Below are 23791 nucleotides of genomic sequence, written 5' to 3' on the forward strand. Positions count from 1 at the left end.
TGAGGAGGAATTAGCAGCCATGGCTGGAGTATGATTCCAGTCCCGCTACTGGCTCGGGCCTTGGGGGCCCCGTTCATTCATTCGACAACGTTTGACAAACCCTAGAAGGTGCAGGCCTTGCGCGGCGCATGGGCACAAGCCACTAGAGCCGGCCGTTACGAAGGGGCGGGGCCTGGGCCCGGCACGACGGCCGCACGTGCTGCCGGGGGTAACACGTAAGCGTCACCGCCCCAGGGGCTTCTGGGTACTGGGCGGCGGACGGAGCGGCAGCAGCTCAGCTTACCGGGGACTCTGAGGCATGCTTTTCGAGGGGCAGTTGATGCTGGGGAGGACCCGGTCGAAGACCCGGGCGTTGCGGGGGTCGCGCTGCAAGCTGAGCAGTTGTCGGGCGGGGAAACAAGAGAAGAACCTGGCGATGGGGTCGTCCACCAGCGGCAGTACCCCCGAGCGCCAGGCCATCACAGCGGAGAAGCCTAAGCCCGGCCCGCAGGCGTCTCTGCGCGGCATCCAGGCCGAGACGTGCCACTCTCTGGTGAAGGTGTGGGCCCGCAAACACTCCGGGCTGCTCTTGTTCGGCGTCTGGGTCCTGCTGCTGCTGCTGTGCTACTACTACCTGAGTGCCAGTGAGTGCCGCCCGGGGTACACCGGGCGAGGGCCCCTCAGGGGGACGGGAGGGTGAGGGGAGGGCGCTGAAGGGCGGGGCTCTGCGCGGTAGCGCGAAGGCCATCCGTCTCTCCCACTGCGTCTGCCCTCCCGTCCGTCCGTCCGACGACAAACAACTTCTCTCCTTATCTCCCTTCAGAAGCACCTTCCCTCCCTTCCCTCCCCACTTGTCCTCACAAAACCCTACCCCCTCACCTCCCGCCTTTTTTTAAAAAACGGAGGTGAAATTCTCGGAACCTAAAGTTAACTATTTGGTCGTGAACAATGCGGTGGCATTTAGATATTTAAACGTTGAGCAGCCACCACCTCTATCTCATTCATCACCCCGAATTCAAACCCACACCCACTGAGAATGCAGTTATTCCTCATTTCCCAGCCCCTGGCCCCCACCAGTCTACTTCTGTCTCTCTGGATTTGTTCTGGACATTTCCTATAAATGGGAACATAGAATATTTGTCCTTCCTTGTGTCTGGCTTATTCTACTTGGCATAATGGTTTCGAGAGTTGGGCATGTTGTATATGTATTGGTACTTCATTCGTTTTTACCGCCGAATACTATTCTGTGGTATGAATATACTGCATTTTGTTTATCCATTGATCAGATTGATGGGCATTTGGGCTGTTTCCTGCTGTTGGCTATAATATTGTTATGAATGTTCATGTACAGGTTTTTGTGTCAGTATGTTTTCAGTTCTCTTGGGCATATACCTAGGAGTGGAATTGCCGGGACGTATGGGGATTCCATGTTGAACTGTTTGAGGAAGTTCCAAACTTTTTCAGAGTGGTTGAGCCATTTTATATTCCCACTGACAGTGTATGAGGGTCTCCATTTCACCAGTGTTTGTTACCACCCCCTCTTTTTGATTATCACCATCCTAGTGTGAGTGAAGTGGTATCTTACTGTGGTTTTCATTAGTATTTCTGTAGTGACTAATGATGTTGAGCATCTTTTCATTTGCTTCTGGATATTTGTATATGTTCTTTGCAGAAATATCTATTCAAATCATTTGACCATTTTAAACTGGATTGTTTGTGGTTTTGTTATTGAGTTGTAAGAGTTCTTCATATACTCTGGATATGTGATTTGTAAATATTTTCTCATTCTGTAGGTTTTCTTTTCACTTTCTTGATAGCTTTTTGATGCACAAAAGTTTTCAATTTTGAGGAAGTCCAATTTTATCTGTTTTTTTTTTTTAAATTTTGACACTTGTGCTTTTCATGTCATATCTAAGAATCCATTGCCAAATCCAAAGTCATGAAGATTTATGCCTAGGTTTTCTTTTAAGGGTTTTATGATTTTAGTCCTTATATTTAGGTTGTTGAACCATTTTGTATTAATTTTTGTTTATGGCATATGTTAGGGGTCTAATGTCATTCTTTTGCATGTGAATATCCAGTTATTTCAGTGCCATTTGTTGAAGAGACTATTCATTCCCCATTTAATAGTCTTGACACCCTTGTTGAAAATCAGTTGACCATAGACCTATGGGTTTATTCATGGACTCTAAGTTCTGTTTTGTTGGTCTGTGTGTCCATCCCTATGCCAGTACCATACTCTTTTGATTACTATAGCTTTGTAGAAAGTTGAGAAATTGGGACATGTGATTCCTCCAGTTTTGTTCCTTACTCATATTGTTTTGAATATTCAAGGCCTCTTGCAATTCCATATAAATTTGAGGACTAGCTTTTCCATTTATGCAAAAAGGCCCCTGGAGTTTCGATAGAGATTGTATTTTTTTTTAAAGCACTTTTCTATTTATTTATTTATTTGTTTGTTTGTGCCAGGTCTTCGTTGCTACGTGCGGGATCTTCAGTTGCAGCATGCGGGGTCTTTTTAATTTTTTTAGTTGCGGCATGCAAACTCTTAGTTGTGGCATGTGGGATCTAGTTACCTGACCAGGGATTGAACCCGGGCCCCCTGCATCGGGAGCGCGGAGTCTTAGCCACTGGACCACCAGGGAAGTCCCTATAGAGATTGTATTGAATCTGTAGATCATGTTGGGCAGTATTGCCATCTTAACAGTGTTAAGTCTTTCAATCCATGAACATGGCATGTCTTCCCATTTATTTATATCTTCTTTAATTTATTTCAGCAATGTTTTGTAGTATTCATTGTACAAGTCTTTAACCTCCTTGGTTAAAGTTATTACTAGAAATTTTATTCTTTTGGATGCTATTGTAAATGGCATTGTTTTCTTAATTTCCTTTTTGGAATGTTTATTGCTGGTATATAGAAGCACAACTGCTTTTTGCGTGTTGATCTTGTACCCTACAACTTGCTGAATTTATTAGCTCTAGTAGGTTTTGTTGTGAACTGTAAAAAATATTCTGCATATATAATTATTTGATCTGTGAATAGATCGTTGTATTTTTCCTTTACATTTTGAATGCCTTTTATTTCATTTTATGTTCTAATTGCTCTGGCTAGAACTTCCAATACAATGTTGAATAGCAGTGGTAAAAGTGGGCATCCTTATCTTGATCCTGATCTTAGAAGGAAAGCTTTCAGCCTTTCACTGTTGATTATGATGTTAGCTGTTGATTTCTCATAAATGCTTCTTATCTATTGAGGAAAATCCCTTCTATTCGTAGTTGAGTGAGTGATTTTATCATAAAAGGTGTTGGATTTTGCCAAATACTTTCTCTGCACCAATTGAGATGATCATGTGAGTTTTTTTCCTTCATTCTATTAATGTGGTGTGTTCCATTGATTTTCTTATGTTGAACCATCCTTGGATTCCTGGGATAAACCCCACTTGATCATTTTGTATATTCTTTTTAATATGCTGTTGCATTTGGTTTGCCAGTATTTTGTATCTGTATTCATATGTGATATTGGTTTGTAGTTTTCTTGTGGTATCTTTGTCTGGCTTTGGTATCAGATTAATGCTGACATCGTAGAATGAGTTAAGAAGTGTTCCTTCCCTCTTCTATTTTTTGGAAGAGTTTAAGAAGGATTGGTATTCATTCTTCTTTAAATATTTGGTAGAAATCACCAATGAAGCCATCTGCTCCTGGACTTCTCTTTTTTTTTTAATTTTATTTATTTTTATTTATTTTTTATTTATTTTATTTTTGGCTGTGTTGGGTCTTCGTTTCTGTGCGAGGGCTTTCTCTAGTTGTGGCGAGCGGGGGCCACTCTTCATCGCAGTGCGCGGGCCTCTCACTATCGCGGCCTCTCTTGTTGCGGAGCACAGGCTCCAGACGCGCAGGCTCAGTAGTTGTGGCTCACGGGCCCAGTTGCTCCGCGGCATGTGGGATCCTCCCAGACCAGGGCTCGAACCCGTGTCCCCTGCATTGGCAGGCAGATTCTCAACCACTGCGCCACCAGGGAAGCCCCTGGACTTTTCTTTTTAGGGAGGTTTTGATTAGTGTTTCAGTCTCTTTACTTATACTAGGTCTTCTCTGAAAGGTCTTCCTTCCCTAGCCTCCTTTCACAAACTACTAAATCCCCTCACCAACTTACACAAATGCCCTCTTTCCCTCATGAATGACTTCCATCCCTCATTTCTCCTAAGGCCTTTTTATTGTTTCCCATCACATAGTACTAATCTCCCTTACCGCACCACTCAAAGTGCTGACCTCCATCACCTCCTCTCTTAAAGCTCTTCCACCTCTAACCTCACCTTACTAACCCTCCTTACCTCACCTCTCAAATTCATTTCCCCATCACCTCCCTTCTCAAGGACTTTCCTTGCTCAATTCCTCTCACAGAGGCCTTCCCTTCTTTCATGGTTGCCTTCCCTGCCTCCTCTACCCTCACAAATGACTTCCCTTCTTCACTTGTTCCCCTGAAGGACCTCCTTCCTTCCAGTCCTTTCACAAAGTAGGAAATTCCCTCTCCTCACATAGTACTAAACTCTCTCACCTCCTTACTCAAAGAACTTTCCTCCTTTACCTATGCTCACAAAGACCTTCCGTCTGTCACCTCACTTCACAAATCCCTTTCCTCTCTTACTCTCAGAAATGCTTTCCTTTCTTCATCACCACTCCAAAAGTTCTTAACTTTCAGTCAAGGTCCTTTCATTCTTCACGTCCCCACAATGACTTTTCTTTGCTCACCTTACAGGCCTTCTCTCCCGTCACTCAAAAGCCCTTCTTCCTTATTTCACAAAGCCCTTTACTCCCCTCACTCAAGGTCTTCACTTCCTCACCTTCCTTTTATTTATTTATTTATTTATTCATTTATTTGGTTGTGTTGGGTCTTAGTTGAGGCAGGCGGGCTCCTTAGTTGTGGCTTGCAGGCTCCTTGGTTGCGGCAGGCGGGCTCCTTAGTTGCAGCTCGCTGGCTCCTTAGTTGTGGCATGTGAACTCTTAGTTGTGGCATGCTTGTGGGATCTAGTTCCAGGACCAGGGATCGAACCTGGGCCCCCTGCATTGGGAATGTGGAGTCTTAACCACTGCACAACCAGGGAAGTCCCCCTCACGTCCCTTTTAAAATGCCTTCATTCTCTTACGTCACATTGTCCTCTCTCTAACCTATCTTTACAGAGCCCTTCTCTTCCTCAGTCAAAATCCTTCCCTTCCCTTCTTATTTACCCTCCTTGAGACCTTTGCTCACCCCCCTCTCAGATGCCTGTTTCAGCCCTCCAAAGGCCCCCCATTCTCCCCACTCACAGGTTTCTCTTCCCTCACCACCCAAAGCTACTCTCTCCTTCCTCAAAAGTCTTCTTTTCCTCCTTCTACTCAATGCTCTTGCTGCCTCACTTTCCTCACTCAAAGTCTTTCCCACCTCCTCCTCCAGATCTTTCTTGCCCCCCACTCAAATACTTTTTCTTTCCCCGCAGCCTTCTCTCCTTAGCTCCAAGATAGCCTTCTCAAAAAAGGGCCTTCTCTGCCTTACCTCCCTTGGCCTGCCCTCCCTCCTAGTTCCCTCACAGTGGTATTCTATCTCCTCCTCTGCATAAAGGACTTGGCTTTCCCATAGTATTCCTCCCTCCCTCCCTCCCTCAAGCTCCAGCTTCAAGCCCAAAGACCTTCCATCATCCCCACCTCTAATCTCAATGACTTCTGTCTCCCTGCCATCCCCAGAGGTCTTCCATCTCCTCAGCCAAGGTCCTCCCACAGTCAAAGAAGGAAGCAAAAATTGGGCAGAGGCATTGTTAAGTAAAATGAACAGAGACCACTATATACTGTGTCACAGCTGCTTGGGAATGAAATTCAGTGTTAAATAAAGTATATGTTATGCATTCTTTTATCAACTATTTTAAATAAGTTAGAAAAATATTCCTACTCTTTGAAAAACATTTTAAGATGCCTTTTAAATGATCATCCACAAATCATATTACTTCGAATTATCCATATTTATTTTTCCTACTATTCATCTAAAATACAATGTATTTCTGAATTAGTTTTACTGTATTTATAAATGTTAGTTACAAATAAAACTGAGAACCTTACAAACAGAGCTTTTTCATTCTCTGAAAACGTAATTTAAGAAACAAAACTATAAATTGTACATGTTATTTTCTTAGTCCGTGAGTTCTTCATTTTCTACTCCTATTTTGAGTAGAACTGTTATAAAAAGAGAATACTGTTATTCAGTGTGATTTCTTTATTTCCATGAGGACTTTTTCCAATATAGGTTTAACATGTTTTCTCCTAAAATAATCCATGATTCATTCTTAGTGTTGTCAGATGTCCCAGATTCTCAGGAGGTAATATGTGACTGGATGGATTAAATATCATTTTGTATTTAAAATGATTTAACTTAATTAATGTAACTAAATTCATTGTGTTATGGGTTGAATTGTGTCCCCCCCACAACAAAAAATGTTGGACGTTTAACCCCTAGCACTTCAGAATGTGACCTTATTTGGAGATGAGGTCTTTATAGAGGTAATCAAGTTAAAGTGAGGTGGGCCCTAGTCCAGTATGAATGGTGTCCTTATAAAAAGGGGAAATTTGGACACAGAGATAGACATTGTTAGTAGAAAGACTATACGAATAGACACAGGGAGAAAACAGCCATCTACAAGCCAAGGAGAGAGGCTTTCCCTCACAGTTCTCAGAAGGAACCAACCCTATTGGTTGATCTTGATTTTGGACTTGATTTTGGGCTTCTGGCCTCTGGAATTGTTGAGGCGATAAATTTCTGTTGTTTTAAGCCACCCAGTTTATGGTGCTTTCTTACAGTGACCCTAGCAAACTAGTACACACTGAGGGGTAAAATAATTTGGCCATGCCCCTGGAGTATTGCAGTGAAAGCAGGGCATCTGGTCCCAGAGCTAAAATTTCCCTTCTTTCTAGATAGACCCTTCTGAGTTCTCTTAGATTTAATGCCACCAAGGAGAATTGAGGTTGAGGGATCTGAATTAACTCTGGGAGAGCTCCAGGTTGTATAGTCTTTTAGACCTTGTTTTTAAGGTTACTTTTATGCATAAGGCATATAGACTAGTGGCATACAGGATGAAGAGACTAGTAGATCAGGACTAGGAATTTGATCCCACCTCCTCCACCAATTCTCTGTAACTTGTTGGGTCAGTCCTTATTGCACATCCTTTTTGGGGAGATTAAAAAAGAGGGAGAGAAATAAAGATTGACTAATAGGTAATATTTTCAGAATGCTTTAGCTCCATAGGAAAAAACCACGTGACTGGTTTCTATATTATTGTATTAATACTTCATTTATCTGTTATTTTGGGGAGTGAGTGAGGCAGTGTACCTAGATAGGTCTGATTGACTGCCTCGTACCACACTAGGCACCAAGTTTGGTCTTGCTTTAACCATTTGTGTATGTGGTGTAGTTGGAGGAGCCCTGATCTAGGAGTTAAGAGACCTGAGTTGTCATGATTCTGCCACTGACTTGCTGTGTGACTTTTGATGAGGCATTTTGCCTCTTTAGGCTTCAGTTATCTTGTCTAAAAATTGAGGAGATTTCACTAGACAGGTGTTTCTCCTGCCTCAGTCGTTTGTATAACACCTTCACAATTCTTTGTTATCTTAGTGCTACCAGTTATTCATATTTTTCTTTAAATTGCCTCACTTTTTAAATAAGTATATTTATTTTAAAAGGAAACTTAGCACCGTTATAAATGGGAAACTGGTCATATTTGCGATTAAGAGAATTATTTATAAAAATAAATATCGTGAAACAAAGTAATGTTATTAAATTTAAAATTAGAAACAATTAAAAAATGAAAGATATATGATAAAATATTTACTCGTTTTACATTGTACTAAGCACTTCGTGTATGACTTCATTTAATACTCACAATTCTTCAAAATAAATATCATTCCCATTTTGCAGATGAGTAAACTGAGGCAAAGAGAAGTTTACTGATTTGCCCAAGTTCACCAGCCAGTATGTGGCAGAGCCAAGATGCAAATTCAGGTCTATTTGAGGACAAGGCCCAGAAAAGACTGCGGCATAGGTAGACCCTCAACTTAAGTCTTAGCAGAATCCTCTTCAAGCTGATACCGTTAGCTACTGTTCGCATTCTGTCTCTTCGCCCTTTAATTCAGTTCCTCATCTGAGAGACCTCACTGCAGAGCAGGACTGGCAACATGATTTGCAAAATGAAAATGTGGGGGTCCCTTGTTCAAAATGTATTATGAATTTCAAGATGGTAGCAGAACATTAAACCAAGTGTGGAACCGTTTTAAGAGCCACATTCTGTACATTGCATAGGTCACATGCCCATGAAGCCCACAGCTTTGAGTCTGCTTTTTTCTTTTCCTTTGAAACGTAGTTAGGTTTTCAGTCTTTTTTTGGTAACAGGGAAATTAAAAAATAAAAATTCTTTGTGACAGGGAAACATAATTGGTTCTTTACCATTTCTTGCTGCCATTTAGGGATGCTGCCTCCTAGTCTTTTATTTGCTGAGCTTAATGAGTGTACAGATGCAAATTAGAAGCATAGGGGATGGAATTATTCTGCATATGAATAACAGTGGGGGAGGGGAAAGAGGCTGGAGCTTAATAAGGTGAAGAGGAAGCGCTGAAAAGACCTGGGCACTGGCTGATGGAAGATTTTGGAGAGAGGAAAGGACAGTTGCTTCCAGTAATGAAAGAACAGGAATGTCAAAGGGGATTTTATAAAGGTTTGCCATATGGTAAATGATGTTTGGTGTCATGGTAGTTTTGATATACTAGTCATGTATATTTTTTCTACACTTTTCATAATAAATACCTAAATAGCGAAAATTAAATATATCCATAAATATTCAACTGTGTTCCACCTAAAATCAGCGCATGTAATGCTGATGGTACTTATGCCACACTTTGCGAAATAGTGCTCAAGTTAATTTATAAATAATTGTCTTTCAGAGTAGGGAAGAAACCAGTGGTAGAGAGCAGGTTAAACATGCTGAAGGCTTTGGGTTCAGGCTGCTGCTGATGGTGCTTTTCTGAGTAAATGTTTAGTTGCCTCCTCCTTTTGTACCCATCGAAGTGACCAAAAGATCTGTAATAGTTGAAAACCCAGAGAACCAAGAAGGGTGCTATTTTTATTTTATTTTTAAAAACATTTTTTTAGTTAATGTGTAGTTTGATCCTGTTTTTGTTAATTTTAAAAATTATTTATTTATTTATTTATTTTGGCTGAGCCGGGTCTTAGTTGTGACACGCAGGAACTTCGTTGCGGCATGCGGGCTCTTAATTGCCACATGTGGGATCTAGTTCCCTGACCAGGGATCGAACCTGGGCCCCCCTGCATTGGGAGCACGGAGGCTTAACCACTGGACCACCAGGGAAGTCCCAGGTGCTATCTTTATTGATATGCTAGAAATTTGGAGGGATTTCTGAAAGATAGAAAGAAGGCCAGGCCAGACACTAATGAGAGAAGTTGCAGCAACCTGTGTTTCACTTCAGCTAAAGCCAAGCCTGTCTGGCAGGGTCTAGAGGCTAGGGTACTTTGAGTTGGAGATGAATCTCCATCCTAGAGGGACTCCAGAGAGCACACCCCCTGCAGAAGATAACCTAGTATGGAGACTCAGGTCACTGTGTGCTACTGCCAGCCAATACTTCCTTCAGATGGCATGTTGACAAGAACAGTCAATTGTGCAAGGGGGGCACTGAGTGAGCAAATGGCAGTACAGAACACAGGTCCTGTCAAGGCTGCTTCCAACTGTAGCTCCTTTCCTGTATAATGTAGGGCAGTGAGCCTTCTAATCTGGCAAAGTATGGCTGGCAATATTAGTCTCCCTTCTTGTTCCCTGTGCTGGAAGCACTCTTCCAAGCCCTTTGTATGGCCAGTTTCTTCTAATCTTTTTTCTTTTTTTAAGCTGAAATATCATCTCAGAGAGGCCAGCCCCTATTTAAAGTAGGTCCCCTACCTTATATTGTATTGGTATCCACTTTCCTCATAGCATGCATTACAATTTGTAATTTTTTAATTTGTTAGTGTACTTTTTTGTTTGTTTTCTCCACTATATTGTAAGCTTTATGAGGGTAGGGATCTTATCTGATTTGTTCACTGATGTATCCCCAAAACCTCAATTATAGTAGGCATTAAATACATAGTTATTGAACGAGTAGGGGTTAGGAGAAGACAAACAGGAAAAAATGGGTTATTTTTAATATTGTCAAGATATGTACTACACAATGAAGATAAAACTGTAATGAATGAACACTTATGCATAGTGTTGAAATATATTAAAAAATGGTTTTAGAACTTCAAGTAGAAATGGACAAATCTACAATCGTAGTGGGAGACTATGATACATATATTTTAGTCCTTGACAGAAAAAATAAAGATATTGACCATTTGAATAATACAAGTTAGCTTGATTTAACATGTATAATAAAGTTCATATTCATATAATAAAGTTCATATTATAATAAAGTACCCTACAGGCTGAGAATACACATTCAAGTGTTTATGTATGGAAGTTGGTCTCATTAAAATAAGAAAGAGAATATTATCATTGATATAAAGGAGATTTAAAAATGATAAGTGAATATTCTTATGACAGCATATTCATAACATAACAAAATATATTTGACATATGGAAATAAGTGTAATAAGAACGGTACAGGGCCTATATGAATGCAACTATAAATCTATACTCAGGGAGATAAAAAGAGACTTGAATGAGTGAGATTCTTGGGTGAGATAATTTTGTACTGTTATCAATTCTCTCCAAATGAGTCTACATTTAAGTAAATTCATGCCTAGTACATGAGGCAGACAATAAATGTTTTTTGAATGACTGTTAAATAAGGAACATAATTACCATAAAAATATTATTAGGATTTTTTGATTTGACAAAATGATTCTAAGTTTCATCTAAAAAATTCTTCAGAGTTGAGAATAAAATTTTGATAATGAGGACTAATGAAAAGATTGCCAGATCCAGTTATTAAAACATATGATAATACAAGGTAAATTATAACAGTGGTATTGGTACATGAACAGATAGATTAGTGGAACAGAATAGAGAGTCAAGAAACAAATCTATGACTAAGGACTTAGAATATGATGGTGATGTCATAAGTAGGAAAGGATGGATTTAATAAATGGTATTAGGAAAACTGGAAAACATGTGTCCCTACTTCATAACATACTCCAAAATATTTTCGAGGTGGATTAAAGATTTAAATATAAAAAGTGAAACTATAAAAGTGTTAGAAGGAAATATTAGAGTGTAGAATGCTGTCGACTGAAAATATGCACAACCTAAAATTTGAGAATTATGTTTTATTCGGCTGACTTTCTGAGGACTTAAGCCCAGGAAACAGCCTCTCAGATAGCTCTGAGGGACTGTTCCAAAGAGGTAAGGGAGGAGCCAGGATATAGGAGTTTTGGCAAAAACAAAACAAAAACAAAAAAACACCCAGATAGTCAAAGATCAAAAGATTACTGCTAATTAAAGAAAAACCAGACAACTCAAGTTAATGAATTTAGTGCTTTTCTGTGTATGGGAAGATGCAAGAGTCTGGGCTTATTGAAATCATTCCCTTGATATGCATCTTAACTATCTAGGGCCAGTATCCTGCTTTTCTCCATCCTGAATCCGCTCAGGGTGCACCGTCTGTGGCGGCTCAGTGACTTATGGCTTGGTGGATGTGGCCGGCTACATCCTTTGTTTACTGTAATGGCAGGTGACATTCTTTAAAAGATCAACAATGCCATTTAAAACATGACCTGAAAGGCAGAAATAGTAAAGGAAGAGATTGATACATTTGATTACATAAAACATTTTAAACTTTTGAATTTCTTAAAACACCATAAAAAATACAAACGTAGCTGACTACCTTGAAAAATATTTACAATATATGTGGCAGATTAAGGGTTAATAAGTTCTCTATTACACAACAAATATATGAAAGAGATCAGTTCACTGATGACTAAAGGTGCAAATTAAAACAAGGGGTAACATTAGTTTGGCCATCAAACTGACAAACAACAAAAAAGGTGAGGGTCCAAGAATATTGGCACTTGCCTTCACTGCTGGTAGATGTATACCTTGGGGCAGCCTTACTGGAGGGTAGTGTGACCAAGGTCAATAGCCATTCCTTAAGAATTTATCCTAAGGAATTTTTCATGAATATCTGCAAATATATAGCTACAGTGATAAATCATTGCATTACAGAGTTCTTTATTTTTTCTTTTTCTTTTTTTTATTGAGGTATAATTGACATCTAACATTATATTAGTTTCAGGTGTACAACATAATGACTTGATATTTGTGTATATTGTGAAATCACCACAATAAGTCTAGTTAACATCTGTCACCATACACAGTTACAAAATTTTTTTTTTCTGGTTATGAGAACTTTTTAAGATTTACTCTCTTGGGACTTCCCTGGTGGCCCAGTGGTTAATGCAGGGGGCCCGGGTTTGATCCCTGGTCAGGGAACTAGATCCCACATGCTGCAACTAAAAGATCCCGCATGCTGCAATGAAGATCCCACATACAGATAAATAAATAAATAAATAAATAAATAAATATATATATTTTTAAAAGATTTACTTTCTTAGCAACTTTTAAATATGCATTACATTATCACAGGACTTATTTAATTGATAACTGAAAGTTTGTACCTTTTGATCCACTTAACCCGTTTCTCCCACCCCACGCCTCTGGTAGCCACCAGTCTGTTCTCTGTATCTATGAGTGTTCTTCTAGGCAGTGTTCTTCATAATATCAGTAAATTGTAAAAAACTTAAATGTCTTTGTATGGGGAAAATTATTAACTCATTTATAATAGAGCCGTATAATGTAATACTGTAAGGTTATTAAAGATAGTGTTGGAAAATATTTAATGATATGGACAAATCCATGTCATGGGAATGAGGATGGATATCCTCTCTTCTTATATAGGAGGGAATCATGCAAATAAAACTAAAAGCAAGTTGGTTGAAGTAGTGAGGAAGGATAAGGAAGGTTTACAGTGTCTAAGGCCTTGATTTTTATTCGTAAATAAAGAAGCCAACATATTTGCCAAGAGTTTCTGTGATGGGGCCTGATTTAGTTGGAATACATACTGTTTCCAAGTTGTTAATTGATTGGGCCTCCGAATGTCAAGACTGTCAGAGGCAAGTTCACTATTGTAAATTAGTTTACAGTGCAACAATGGGATGTGTCGGCCTACGGCTTAAGCATTTTGAAATTTATTTATTTTTTAATTAATTTATTTAAACTTAATACTCAATTTTTCAGTTTCACAGCAAAAACATATTCTGATTATTAATTGTACCTAAGCTGTTATGGGTTTTAAAGGCAATGTCTGTTAGCTCTTAGACTTTCCATATTTAATTTAAGCACAGGTAATTACTTTGAAAGGGTCAAAGAAAGTGATAAATACTTTATATGTTGGGATTAATAATTTCACTTTTCTTAAGGGTTCTCGAATTCTGTGTCTCCAAGTGAATATATTCTGTGGAGCAATGAAAATGCTAATGGACAACCTCTGGAAGAAACTGCTGCCTGGGAAGCTCTGTTAAGTTTTTTCTTTCCAACAAGTAAGTTCCTGTTTTATTTTATTCCTCCCAATGTCCTTGTTTTGAAAACAGTAGTTAAATGTTTAGGAGGCAGTGTGGTCTATTGGCATTGGAGTGAGACAAACCTGAGTTTTAATCCTGACTCTGCCCTTTGCCTTAGGCAAGATAACCTCTGAACCTCAATGTCTTCATCTTTAAAATGAAAATATTTACCAGAAAGAATTGCGAAGATGAACTGAGACAGTATTTTAAGTCATTCCATAAATATTTGTTACTCTTTACAGAATACTTTTCCTTTACAATTCTCTAAACCTTTCAAAATTTACCTTAATGGCATTGCTTGAAATTTAGTCACTGATCCAGTATTGTGAAATCAATGTCTTCTGTGGCATTAATCAGGGTACTGTGTAGCTCTAATGTTATGGAATATACCAGATGTTTTCCCATCTGTTTTAATGATAAAAAGTTCAGGTTTCAAGTCACATCATCTCTGTCTTTTTGTGATTCTGTATATAATGTGTTTATCAAGCACATGATGGCCCCTGAGATTAACCACAAATAAACACATTTCATTTTGTACAGCATGTGGTGCCCTTTCAAGGAGAAGGTTCAAATAAATTGACATATGTGAATTATAAAGATGAAGCTTTTATTAAAAATCATGCAGAATTTATTCTAATAAAATTTGATGTACATATATAAGCACAAAATTGTATCCATTGTTTAATTCCGACCCTACCACTGAATAATTCTGTGATTTTGCATAAATCTCTTCATGTTTCTCTAAGAGGTTTCCAGTTCAAAACAAGCATTATGACATCTACTACCAATGAGAATAGCAAAATAAACGAACTCCTTAAATAATTTATTTAAAAATACTGCCATGGTCAAATCGATTGGAGAAAGAGAAGTCTGATACGGTGGTATGTTGTGAAGCTAAAAGAATAGTGAGCACTGGAGTTCGTCATAAACAACAAATGATGATTTAAGCTTTAGAGCTTGAGAAGATAGCAGATGTAAACTGTCCCATAGCTACCTATAATAAGTACATTATACAAACACTGAAGCCACCTTTAAAAATAGTCTGAATAAGATATCTGTATTTCTGAAATACTCCTCCAACCTGGTGCAGTACGTTGAGTCAAAATCAATTTATGAGATGACGTTTTTGCCCAAAAAAATCAGACTGTTCCATTTTAAGAGAAATATCATACCTAGGTTGGTTCAACTCTTTTAACAGTGATTAAATATTTATAAAATATTATATACTGTATTCTTGAAAAAGAATAACTACAAGTTCATAAAATGTCAAGTACTTTTAACCAATTTATTTCCTCCCCTATATAATTAAAAATGAATATTCTTCCCACTTAAGCACTAAGAAAAAGACCGTCTTCTCATCATTAGACTGTTGTTAGTAATAGATTCATCTCTTGCAGATTAAAATGATAACCTTGAGACAGACTGGCAGGGAAGCTTGAGAGGTCACACAATCCTTCTCCCTTTGGATAAAATCATACACTTAAACCTGATAAAAATTGTTCTACCCTTTTTATTCTTCAAAATTAGTAATTTGAGTCTAAAAGCTAATTTTAGTATCTGGCATAAAGTCCATCAGATGCAATTTAGGTATAAAATAACAGAAGCCTAGCATTAGAAGGGACCTTAGAGATCATCTAGTCCAGTCTCTTCTATGATTTAAAATCTCTTCTTGTACGATTTTCATTCCTGGAAAGTGGTCTTTGAACAATATCTATAGTGAGGAACTCAGCACACAGGAAGTCCATCCAATCTCTGACCAGGGCCTGACAATTGTCACCCTTCCCTGAGTGTGTGATGTCCAGGACTGAACGTGGTATTCTAGATGCAGTCCATCCTGGGGAGGAGAGTCACTGTGGGCCTGGCAGACTTGAAGAACAGATTGCTTAGAGTATAACAACAAAGTAGGCTAAGCTCTCACATGTCTAAAATGTTTGGGAAATGAATATCCAGGCCAACTGGTAATGCATTAAATTTGTGACCTTGCGCAAGCTACTTTGATCCTTTATTTCTTCATTTTAAAAATGGAGGTTGTAAAACTAATTTTGAGAGTTTGTTGTGAAGATTGGAAATAATGTGCGTAAAGCAAGATACCTCGCCCAAATAGGTGACTAATGAATGGTAGCTGTTATTATTTTTATCTGAGCTTCAGGAATTGCCAATCTTTAAAGTAGAGGAATATAATAAAATATACCAAGAGGTAATAATATACTTATAACCATTATATTATTCTTTGCTGATGTTGAAGTGCTTCAGAGTGATCGTAAAACATCATTTATTACTTTTCTAAGTCTGTAGTTGTTGATAGTATTGGAGATTGAACTGAATCTATGCTGGCCTTAAGCCATACTGTAGAGGTTTTCTTTTCAAATAAAAATCTGATATCTGCTTTTTTAGTTGTCACTTGTTTTTCATATAAAGCAGGATGTTTAAAAAATCAGCTGTTTCAGCTTGTGAATCTTACAGATTCAGATATGTATGAATTTCTTACAGTTGCATGAATCTTGGTATTCATGCCATAAATCATTGCCTATTCAAAATTATAGAGTTGTAACTTAAGGCCAAAAGGAAGAATCTTAAAACATACTGCAGTGCCAATATGATTAAGTGTTCACAGAAAGTAGGTCAATGCCAATAGTATTACTTATTTTACTCTCTAGCAGTAAACTGTGTGAATTTTACTTACATTCAGTCTCATTGATGGATTCAGTGCATTTCTGTAGCTTAGTAAAATTGAGTGAGAGGGTATCTGTGGTATTCTTTTAACAAGGTGTTAGTTTTAAGGGCATTTGGCCTGTTCTAGTTATTTAGCCCTTTCTGTGTTATATTTGTATCACTACTACTCAGCTTATGTTTATAGTCATTTTAAAAGTACCTTACCGGGCTTCCCTGGTGGCGCAGTGGTTAAGAATCTGCCTGCCAATGCAGGGGACATGGGTTTGAGCCCTGGTCCGGGAAGATCCCACATGCCGCGGAGCAACTAAGCCCGTGCGCCACAACTACTGCGCCTGCGCTCTAGAGCCCGCGAGCCACAACTACTGAAGCCCGCGTGCCTAGAGCCCGTGCTCCACAACAAGAGAAGCCACCGCAGTGAGAAGCCCGCGCACCGCAAGAAAGAGGAGCCCCCGCTCACCACAACTAGAGAAGGCCCGTGTGCAGCAACGAAGACCCAACACAGCCAAAAAAAAATAAAATAAAATAAATAAATTTTAAAAAACCGAAAAAAACAAAAACTACCTTACCAATGATCTGTTAACAATTTATATTTTTCTGCAGTTTATCTAGAATTGAAAATGTGTGATGTTAAGTAACTTTGTGGTAACTTTTAGTTTAACTCTTATTTTTTCAGCATTTATTACTATTTGTATATGTCATTCAATCTTTTCTTTAAATGTACAAGCTTAAGTGTTTGTTTTTCTTTTCTTTTGTCTTGCAGTAATTATTTAATTAGGGAAAGTACTTAATAACCATGCTGAATTCTCTTTCTTGCATTTTGTTTCTAAAAGCCTGCATTCCAAAGGAGAATCAGGTGGTAAAGCCTTGCAATCACCTGCAAGATCTTAGCAAAAGTCAATGTTTGGGATACAAATGCTGTTATTCGTCATCTAGGACCAGTAACTTCAACTGTTTTGCCCCGCTAAAAGACAGTAAGTTAATCCTTTTACATTTATTATATTCCTGTTTTTAAAAATTGAATAAACAGGTCACAATGGCATAAGTTTAAATTTGGGTCTCTCAGCTTAACATCGAAAGGAGGCTCCCAGCCCTAGAGCAATACCATCTGTAGAAAGTCCTGAGGTGGTCAGGCCTCTATTCATGAGCCGTTTCTGCTTAGTCCTTAGATGTGACTATGGCAGTTTGAAATTAGTTTCATCTTTTCTTTTGCTTTAGTCACTATCTTGTCCCATAGATTCCAGGCTTTATGAGATGTAACCCTCAATGCCTGGGAGAAGATACCAGTCAGGCATGCCTTAGCTTACTTTCTCTTCCCATCTTTTCTCCCTGAGTAGAATTCTTCTCATTTATCTTCTCTTCAGCATCTCAGTATGTAACAGTAACTTGAATGTTTCCTGTTAAGTCTGTTTGTCAGTTTCTCTCTTTGTTCTTTTGTTTTTGAATTAGGTTCTTCTCTTAAGATTTTTTTTCTTTACAATGTTTTGAACACTAGACCATCTGTTTTTGCTCCTTTATTTGGATAGTGGGGACATATTACCAGTTGGTCCCCTTATGGACATATTTGATATGATTAACTACCAACAAATGGTACAAAAAGGATGCATGCAAAACAGTGTCTTAGGTTAATATAGTCCCTATTCAATTTACAGGTCTTTGTTGAATATCTAGTATTAATAATGGAAACTGAAACCTGATCATGAACATAGTATTACAATTTTAACACTGTCACATGGTGTTTATAATTCATTCATCAGTTTAGTCTTTATATTATGTGTGAAGAGACATTTGGTTCTTGTAGAGGGAAAAATTGAACCGTGACTTACAATTCCCCAATCATATTAGAATGCATTTCCAAATGAATATAAGAATAAAATATACTTATTCACCTGCAGATTCTTGATTTCTCATTTAATATAATGTTTTATAGTTTAGAAGTAAACATTTAAGAAACCATTCCTTTGTCAAGTTAAGTATTCATAGATGAATTCACTTCCTGAGTATTCTAGGATATATAACATATGGCCAAGGAAAAAACATGCTTGGGTCATAGGAAGAAATATATATAGTCTGAATCGTAATAATCTGTTAACAAAAACAGTAGGATCATTTGGTTAAGGCTTCCATTGGGGGGAACGTACTTAAAGTGTAACCTTTAGTTGTATTTCAAGAACATTTCATGAACTCCTGCTACTTATAGAGTGCCAGTGATATTTACCTGTCACATAAGAATACCTCCTTATTTTACTTTATTAACTGATAGTTTTTTATAAAGACTATGAAAGAGCTCAGATTTGCTTCTCTTGCTTAAGTCATAAAAATAACAGGATATAATTAAACCACCAGAGCCTACGCAGATGTTCCGGATGTTTGGGCTTGGTGTGATCAGCATGATCATCCTGGGATGTCTGCCCATTTATTGCTGCTTGTTTTGCCAGAGGAGGTAGGCAAACATAAACTTTTATTTGCTGATTGCTGAGTATACTTGAATATTTCTGTGTAGACACATTTATTCATAGCTCCAAAAGCACAGGGATTATGTTTGGGTCCCTTTTGTTTAAAAGAAGGTAGGTTGGGAAAAACCTAAAAGTTGAGTTACCATAATATTTCTTCAATGCATGTTATTTTATTTTTCCATAAATTTAAGACATCCTCTTGCATAGTCTGTACATTCCCTCATCAAACAAAATCCCAATGGGAAGGGAAAATAAATCAGTGAGCTGAGGGTATGTGGAGTGGACGTGGTTATTAACTGCAAATCAGAAGGATTCCCAGAAGTGTTAGTTTCCATCTAGTAGATGGTCATCTACCGTTGGGTCTTAAAGCCTTGATCTTCCTTCAAGCCAATTTGTATCAGATTTCTTATTAACATCTTATACAAAATCTCAGTGGGCTGTTGGCATGATGCTTGTAAGTTTTTCTAAATAGCTCCCCACCTTCTGGGACAGAGTGGGCGTGGAGGTAGAGAGCAGGGCCAGGGCTAGGGCGGGGTGAGTGAGGCACTCACTCTCAGGTTCGTGCAAGTGCAGGGTCGGCACTAGCACAACCCCGAGAGCAAGTTCCTCCTTAAACTTTTTGGTAAAGAAAAGGTGCCTGTTGAAGATTAAGCATCTTTGATGTTTTTATTTGAGTTAATAAGGTGATATTTGAGTTACCAAGAAATTATTTAGATTTCACTGGAAGATTTAGACTATACATGTTACCTTGTTTTCCATAAAGATCATTAAGTCTTTTTTTTTCTTTTTTGTACCTTTTCCTTGAGTCTGATGAATTTGTCATACTCATCATTGTAGTTTCAGTTCATAGCAGAATGCCTCACATATAGTGGATGCTTAATATATTTTTGTTGAATAAATGAATAGTTGAATGAATAAAGAAATACAGTGGATGGAGTTGGCTAGCCTGGAAGGCAGTCATATAGTGATTTAAACTTTCTCATTGCTTTCATCACTTTCTCAGACCATTTTGAAGACACTGTTGGGTCACAGCCTTTCAACTTTTCCAGTTTGCATGACCGTCAATTCTTTTCTCAGTTTTCACTTAGTTTCCTATAATGAGTGAGTTATCTCTATTCCTAGGCTTCTTTCTTTTCTTTCTTTTCACAGGTGAATGGGAATAGGAGTGGAATTTTTGACCCTTCTGTCTTCCCTCCAAAGCTTGATTTCATATAAAGATAACCCATGAATAAAAAAGAAATATGATTTGCTAGAAATAGGTAGCTTAGGATTATGCCATGCAATTTAGAGTGTCTGTTATAATAGGCCTGGTATAATAATTTCGTTATGGTCCCTCTATTATGCCTCTGCCAAGGAGTTTTATGAGGATGCTAAGGTACACTGGAGTTTTCTCTAAAATGAGTTCCAGAGGATTATCCTTTGATAAGAACATACTTTCTTCTTTTTACATAATACAAACCGCTTGAGAGACTTGAACAATGTGAATGGTATATATATAGAATGCCATAAATTTTGGTTTACTATGGTTTATTTATTTATTTACTTACTTACATACTTTACTATTTTGTGTAAGAGTGGTATGTACCTTCAGTCATCCTGAGCTGTTTGTTGCAACCTCACAGCAGGTGTCAGTTTCAGCTTGCTGCTTAGCTGAATTTCCGGGAACAGTGGATGGTTGAGGGTGGATGGGGCACTGTCAGCTTTTCCTGGTAAGCTGATTTGAGAAGCAAGGAGAATAATTGTGTTAGAACAAAGATCCTATCCTTGATACCAAACAAGGAGTTTAAATGGAGGCCAAAGCCTGCTAAACCCTCCTTTTTGGGGGCAAGGTATCTCTTTAGAGCTATCCCCTTAACTCACTTTCTGTTCTCCATCTCAAAGAATAAAGAGCTAGATAAACTATTACAATAGTAAATTACAGTAGGTAAAATAAATGATCCCATAAAAGGGAAATAGATGCAGCAGTAAAATCAATGTGTAGTGGTTTAGAAAAAGAAAAGAAAGAAGCCAAACACAGTTGTTTGTCTGAATCAGAGGGGCCCACAGCGAAATGCATATCTATAGTAACATGATCTGGGCCTCGTTGTTGGAAGAACCTTTGAGGCATTGGAAGATACTCTTTTTTTAAAAAAAAAAAAATTATTTATTTATTTATTATTTATTTTTCGCTGCGTTGGGTCTTCATTGCTGCGCACGGGCTTTCTCTCGTTGCAGTGAGCGGGGGCTACTCTTTGTCGCGGTGCGCAGGCTTCTCATTGCAGTGGTTTCTCTTGTTGCGCGGAGCACGGGCTCTAGGCGTGCAGGCTTCAGTAGTTGCGGCCCGTGGGCTCAGTAGTTGTGGTGCACGGGCTTAGTTGCCCCGCGGCATGTGGGATCTTCCCGGACCAGGGATCGAACCCGTGTCCCCTGCATTGGCAGGCGGATTCTTAACCACTGCGCCACCAGGGAAGTCCCTGGAAGATACTCTTAAGCTCCTCTTGCTGAATCGTTTCCTATACATTAAATATACATTCCTTCAGGAAAAAGCTGTTGTAGCTCTTCTATTTTGGCCTTCAGTCATAAGCCAAACAAATGATGTTTTGACATTCCTCAACTCCTATAGTTTGGACAGTGCCTTTTATTTACAGGTAACCTAAGGAGCTAACAACTGGCAAGAGTTGGAGGGATGTAAAATGAGAAATAATATGGGTAGAGGGGAGGAATGAAAGCAGTTTACCTAAAGAGGATAATCACTTTCCAGAGACAAATGCATTTCATTCTTTAATGCCTGATTCACGCTTTCTACAGTTGACCATATTCAGTCACTGTTTGCTTGTGCTAGGTATTGTGGAGGATGCAGAAATGTCTAAGAGATAAGCTCTAGTTTTAAGGAGCTTGAATCTACCTTAAAATAAATCCCAAGCATGACATATTAAGAACAATATAAGATGGAATATAATTAAGGACTAAAATGAGTGGTGGCAGTAACTTATAAAAGTTCTGAGGCATTGGGGATAAGGCTGAGTGGGAGAGGACAGAGTGGGCTCCATGGTGGAAGTGCTATTTGAGCTGAGTTTTTGAAGGTAGGACAAGATTTGGGTTAGGTGGGGATGGGGCCCTCCCACAGAATTCATTACATCCAGATGGAGTCTCCTTACTATAGATCCCTTAAATGCTTATCATTTCTAAGCAGGAGTGGCTGAACTTTGCCCCTTTAATAATCTGTAACTGAATCTGTAGTTTACTTCTACTTGACTTGAATTCAAGTGTGGTATGAACCAGGTAAACAGAAAACTCAAGCCAGCTTGAACTGGTTCACATATACAAAAGGGAGCAGAGAGCATTAGTGAAAAGCTTTCTAAGAATTTGCTACTAATAGCCTTATTAAACTTGCATATAAGATGCATTTTGAAATTCATTATGTCCTCAAGGTTATGTAAGATCTATTTTTATTCTCATTAATAGGGATCAGAAGCCTCATTAGGTTTAAGTGTCACTGGTAGGCTTAAGACTTACATAGAGATGAAGGAACAAACAGGTGGACTGGGACAAAAGGAAGCAGGGCAGGAGGCTCTAGGGCGAGAGAGGAGAAGGGGGGTGACTGAAGTTTTCCTGTTACAGTAATACAGTGCCAATAACAGTAGTTTCAAGTGCAAAATTCAGCTTCTAATCTTTATCTGTTTTTGTATAAAGTTTAATCTGTATGTATATGCCAGTTAAACATCTGTGTATTATATAGTGATATGATACTTGAGTGTGTACATAGCTTTAGTAAGGTGGAAGATTCAAACATTGTAATACCATGCCTAGTAAAATCAGATGAAGTGTATTTTCAATGTTCTTTTTCTTCCTGTCAGATTGAATTTGTAAATTCGAATTAAGAAAAATTCAGAACTCAGTCTGAAAATGACAAGACTACGTTTTCTTTCAACTAATAAAAAAGCCATGTTTTTTTAAGATTGTAGATCATCTGATACACAGATGATGTAAATAGCACATCCCCCATACACTTTCAATGTTGCTGCTTGCCAGATGGCTGTTACTGAAAATTTCTACATTTAGACAAATCCTGCTGAGTGATTCTCTGTATTATAATGTGGTTTTCATTATGTAGATAATCTTAATACCACTTACTCTCATAGAATGGGAGGTAAAGAATTGGGAATAAATGTGTCAAAAATTGCCTAAAAATCATCACCCATTGAATTTTAAAAATAGGCATTTACATTTTCAAATCCCTATGTTTGTGTGTCTCATTATACTGTACAATATAATTAGTAATGTTATTTTGAAAAGGATTATGCAGTAATTAGCCAACTGCTGAAAGGTTTGAAGTTCCTAGGATTATATACATATGAATTCAAAGAAAGGAAATAAAGTCTATAAATTTTAAAAGTATGGCTGGGCTGTAAGAACTTTGACAAAATATGATCAGATGAGAATGTGAGCAAACTGGAACCCTTCTCTAACATGAGCCACTATAGATTTGAAATTCACATAAAGCCAGTTCTTCTTGGACCCTGTTCAAGGTAATTTAGTTATTGAAATAATAAGAGAACCTCATTATATGCAGATTATATGTCTGAGGTATTCCTATTGCAGGGACTCCAAGGGCAGCATTTTAGAGAATTCTGGGATATTAGGTACTATTAAAAAGAAGAGTTTGTTGCCAAGTAACTAATAACCTCATTGCAAAATGCAGTGGCCTTTTCTCAGTTTCCATCCAACTTGACCTTTTTGTCACAAGTACACTGTTGACTGCTCCCTTTTTGAAACTTTCCTTCCTTGGATTTCATTGTTCTCCTTACCATTCTGATCCATCTCAATTTGCTTCTCTTTGTTTTCCCAACTGTGGTTGTCTCCCAAAGCCTTATTCTCATCTATCAGAGAATATTACAAGTATGTAGTAGAAAGAATATTTTAAAAGATCTGTGTTCTACTTCTGCCTTCACTACCAGTTTATAGTGAGCTTAACATTTTTTGGTATTGATTTTCTCATAAAGTTAGAGTAGAGAATTGAGTTAGAAAATTTCTGAAGTCCTTTCTGAACATAATGTTCTGGGCTTCTCTGGATAAATGACTCTTAAACATACAT

At 38.2% G+C, this 23791-nt stretch overlaps 1 protein-coding gene across 1 annotated transcript in view; it reads left to right on the forward strand.

Annotated features, from left to right (window-relative positions):
- Window positions 1-298: 298 nt before the first annotated feature.
- FMR1NB (FMR1 neighbor) overlaps window positions 299-23791 on the forward strand; it is a 31553-nt gene continuing 8060 nt past the window's right edge. The window contains 4 exon segments of the mRNA XM_061178235.1: window positions 299-675; window positions 13440-13570; window positions 17095-17235; window positions 18608-18704. Coding sequence (XP_061034218.1) covers window positions 299-675; window positions 13440-13570; window positions 17095-17235; window positions 18608-18704 — 746 coding nt within the window.

The sequence above is a fragment of the Eubalaena glacialis genome, chromosome X (assembly GCF_028564815.1).
Source record: "Eubalaena glacialis isolate mEubGla1 chromosome X, mEubGla1.1.hap2.+ XY, whole genome shotgun sequence".
Taxonomy (NCBI): domain Eukaryota; kingdom Metazoa; phylum Chordata; class Mammalia; order Artiodactyla; family Balaenidae; genus Eubalaena; species Eubalaena glacialis.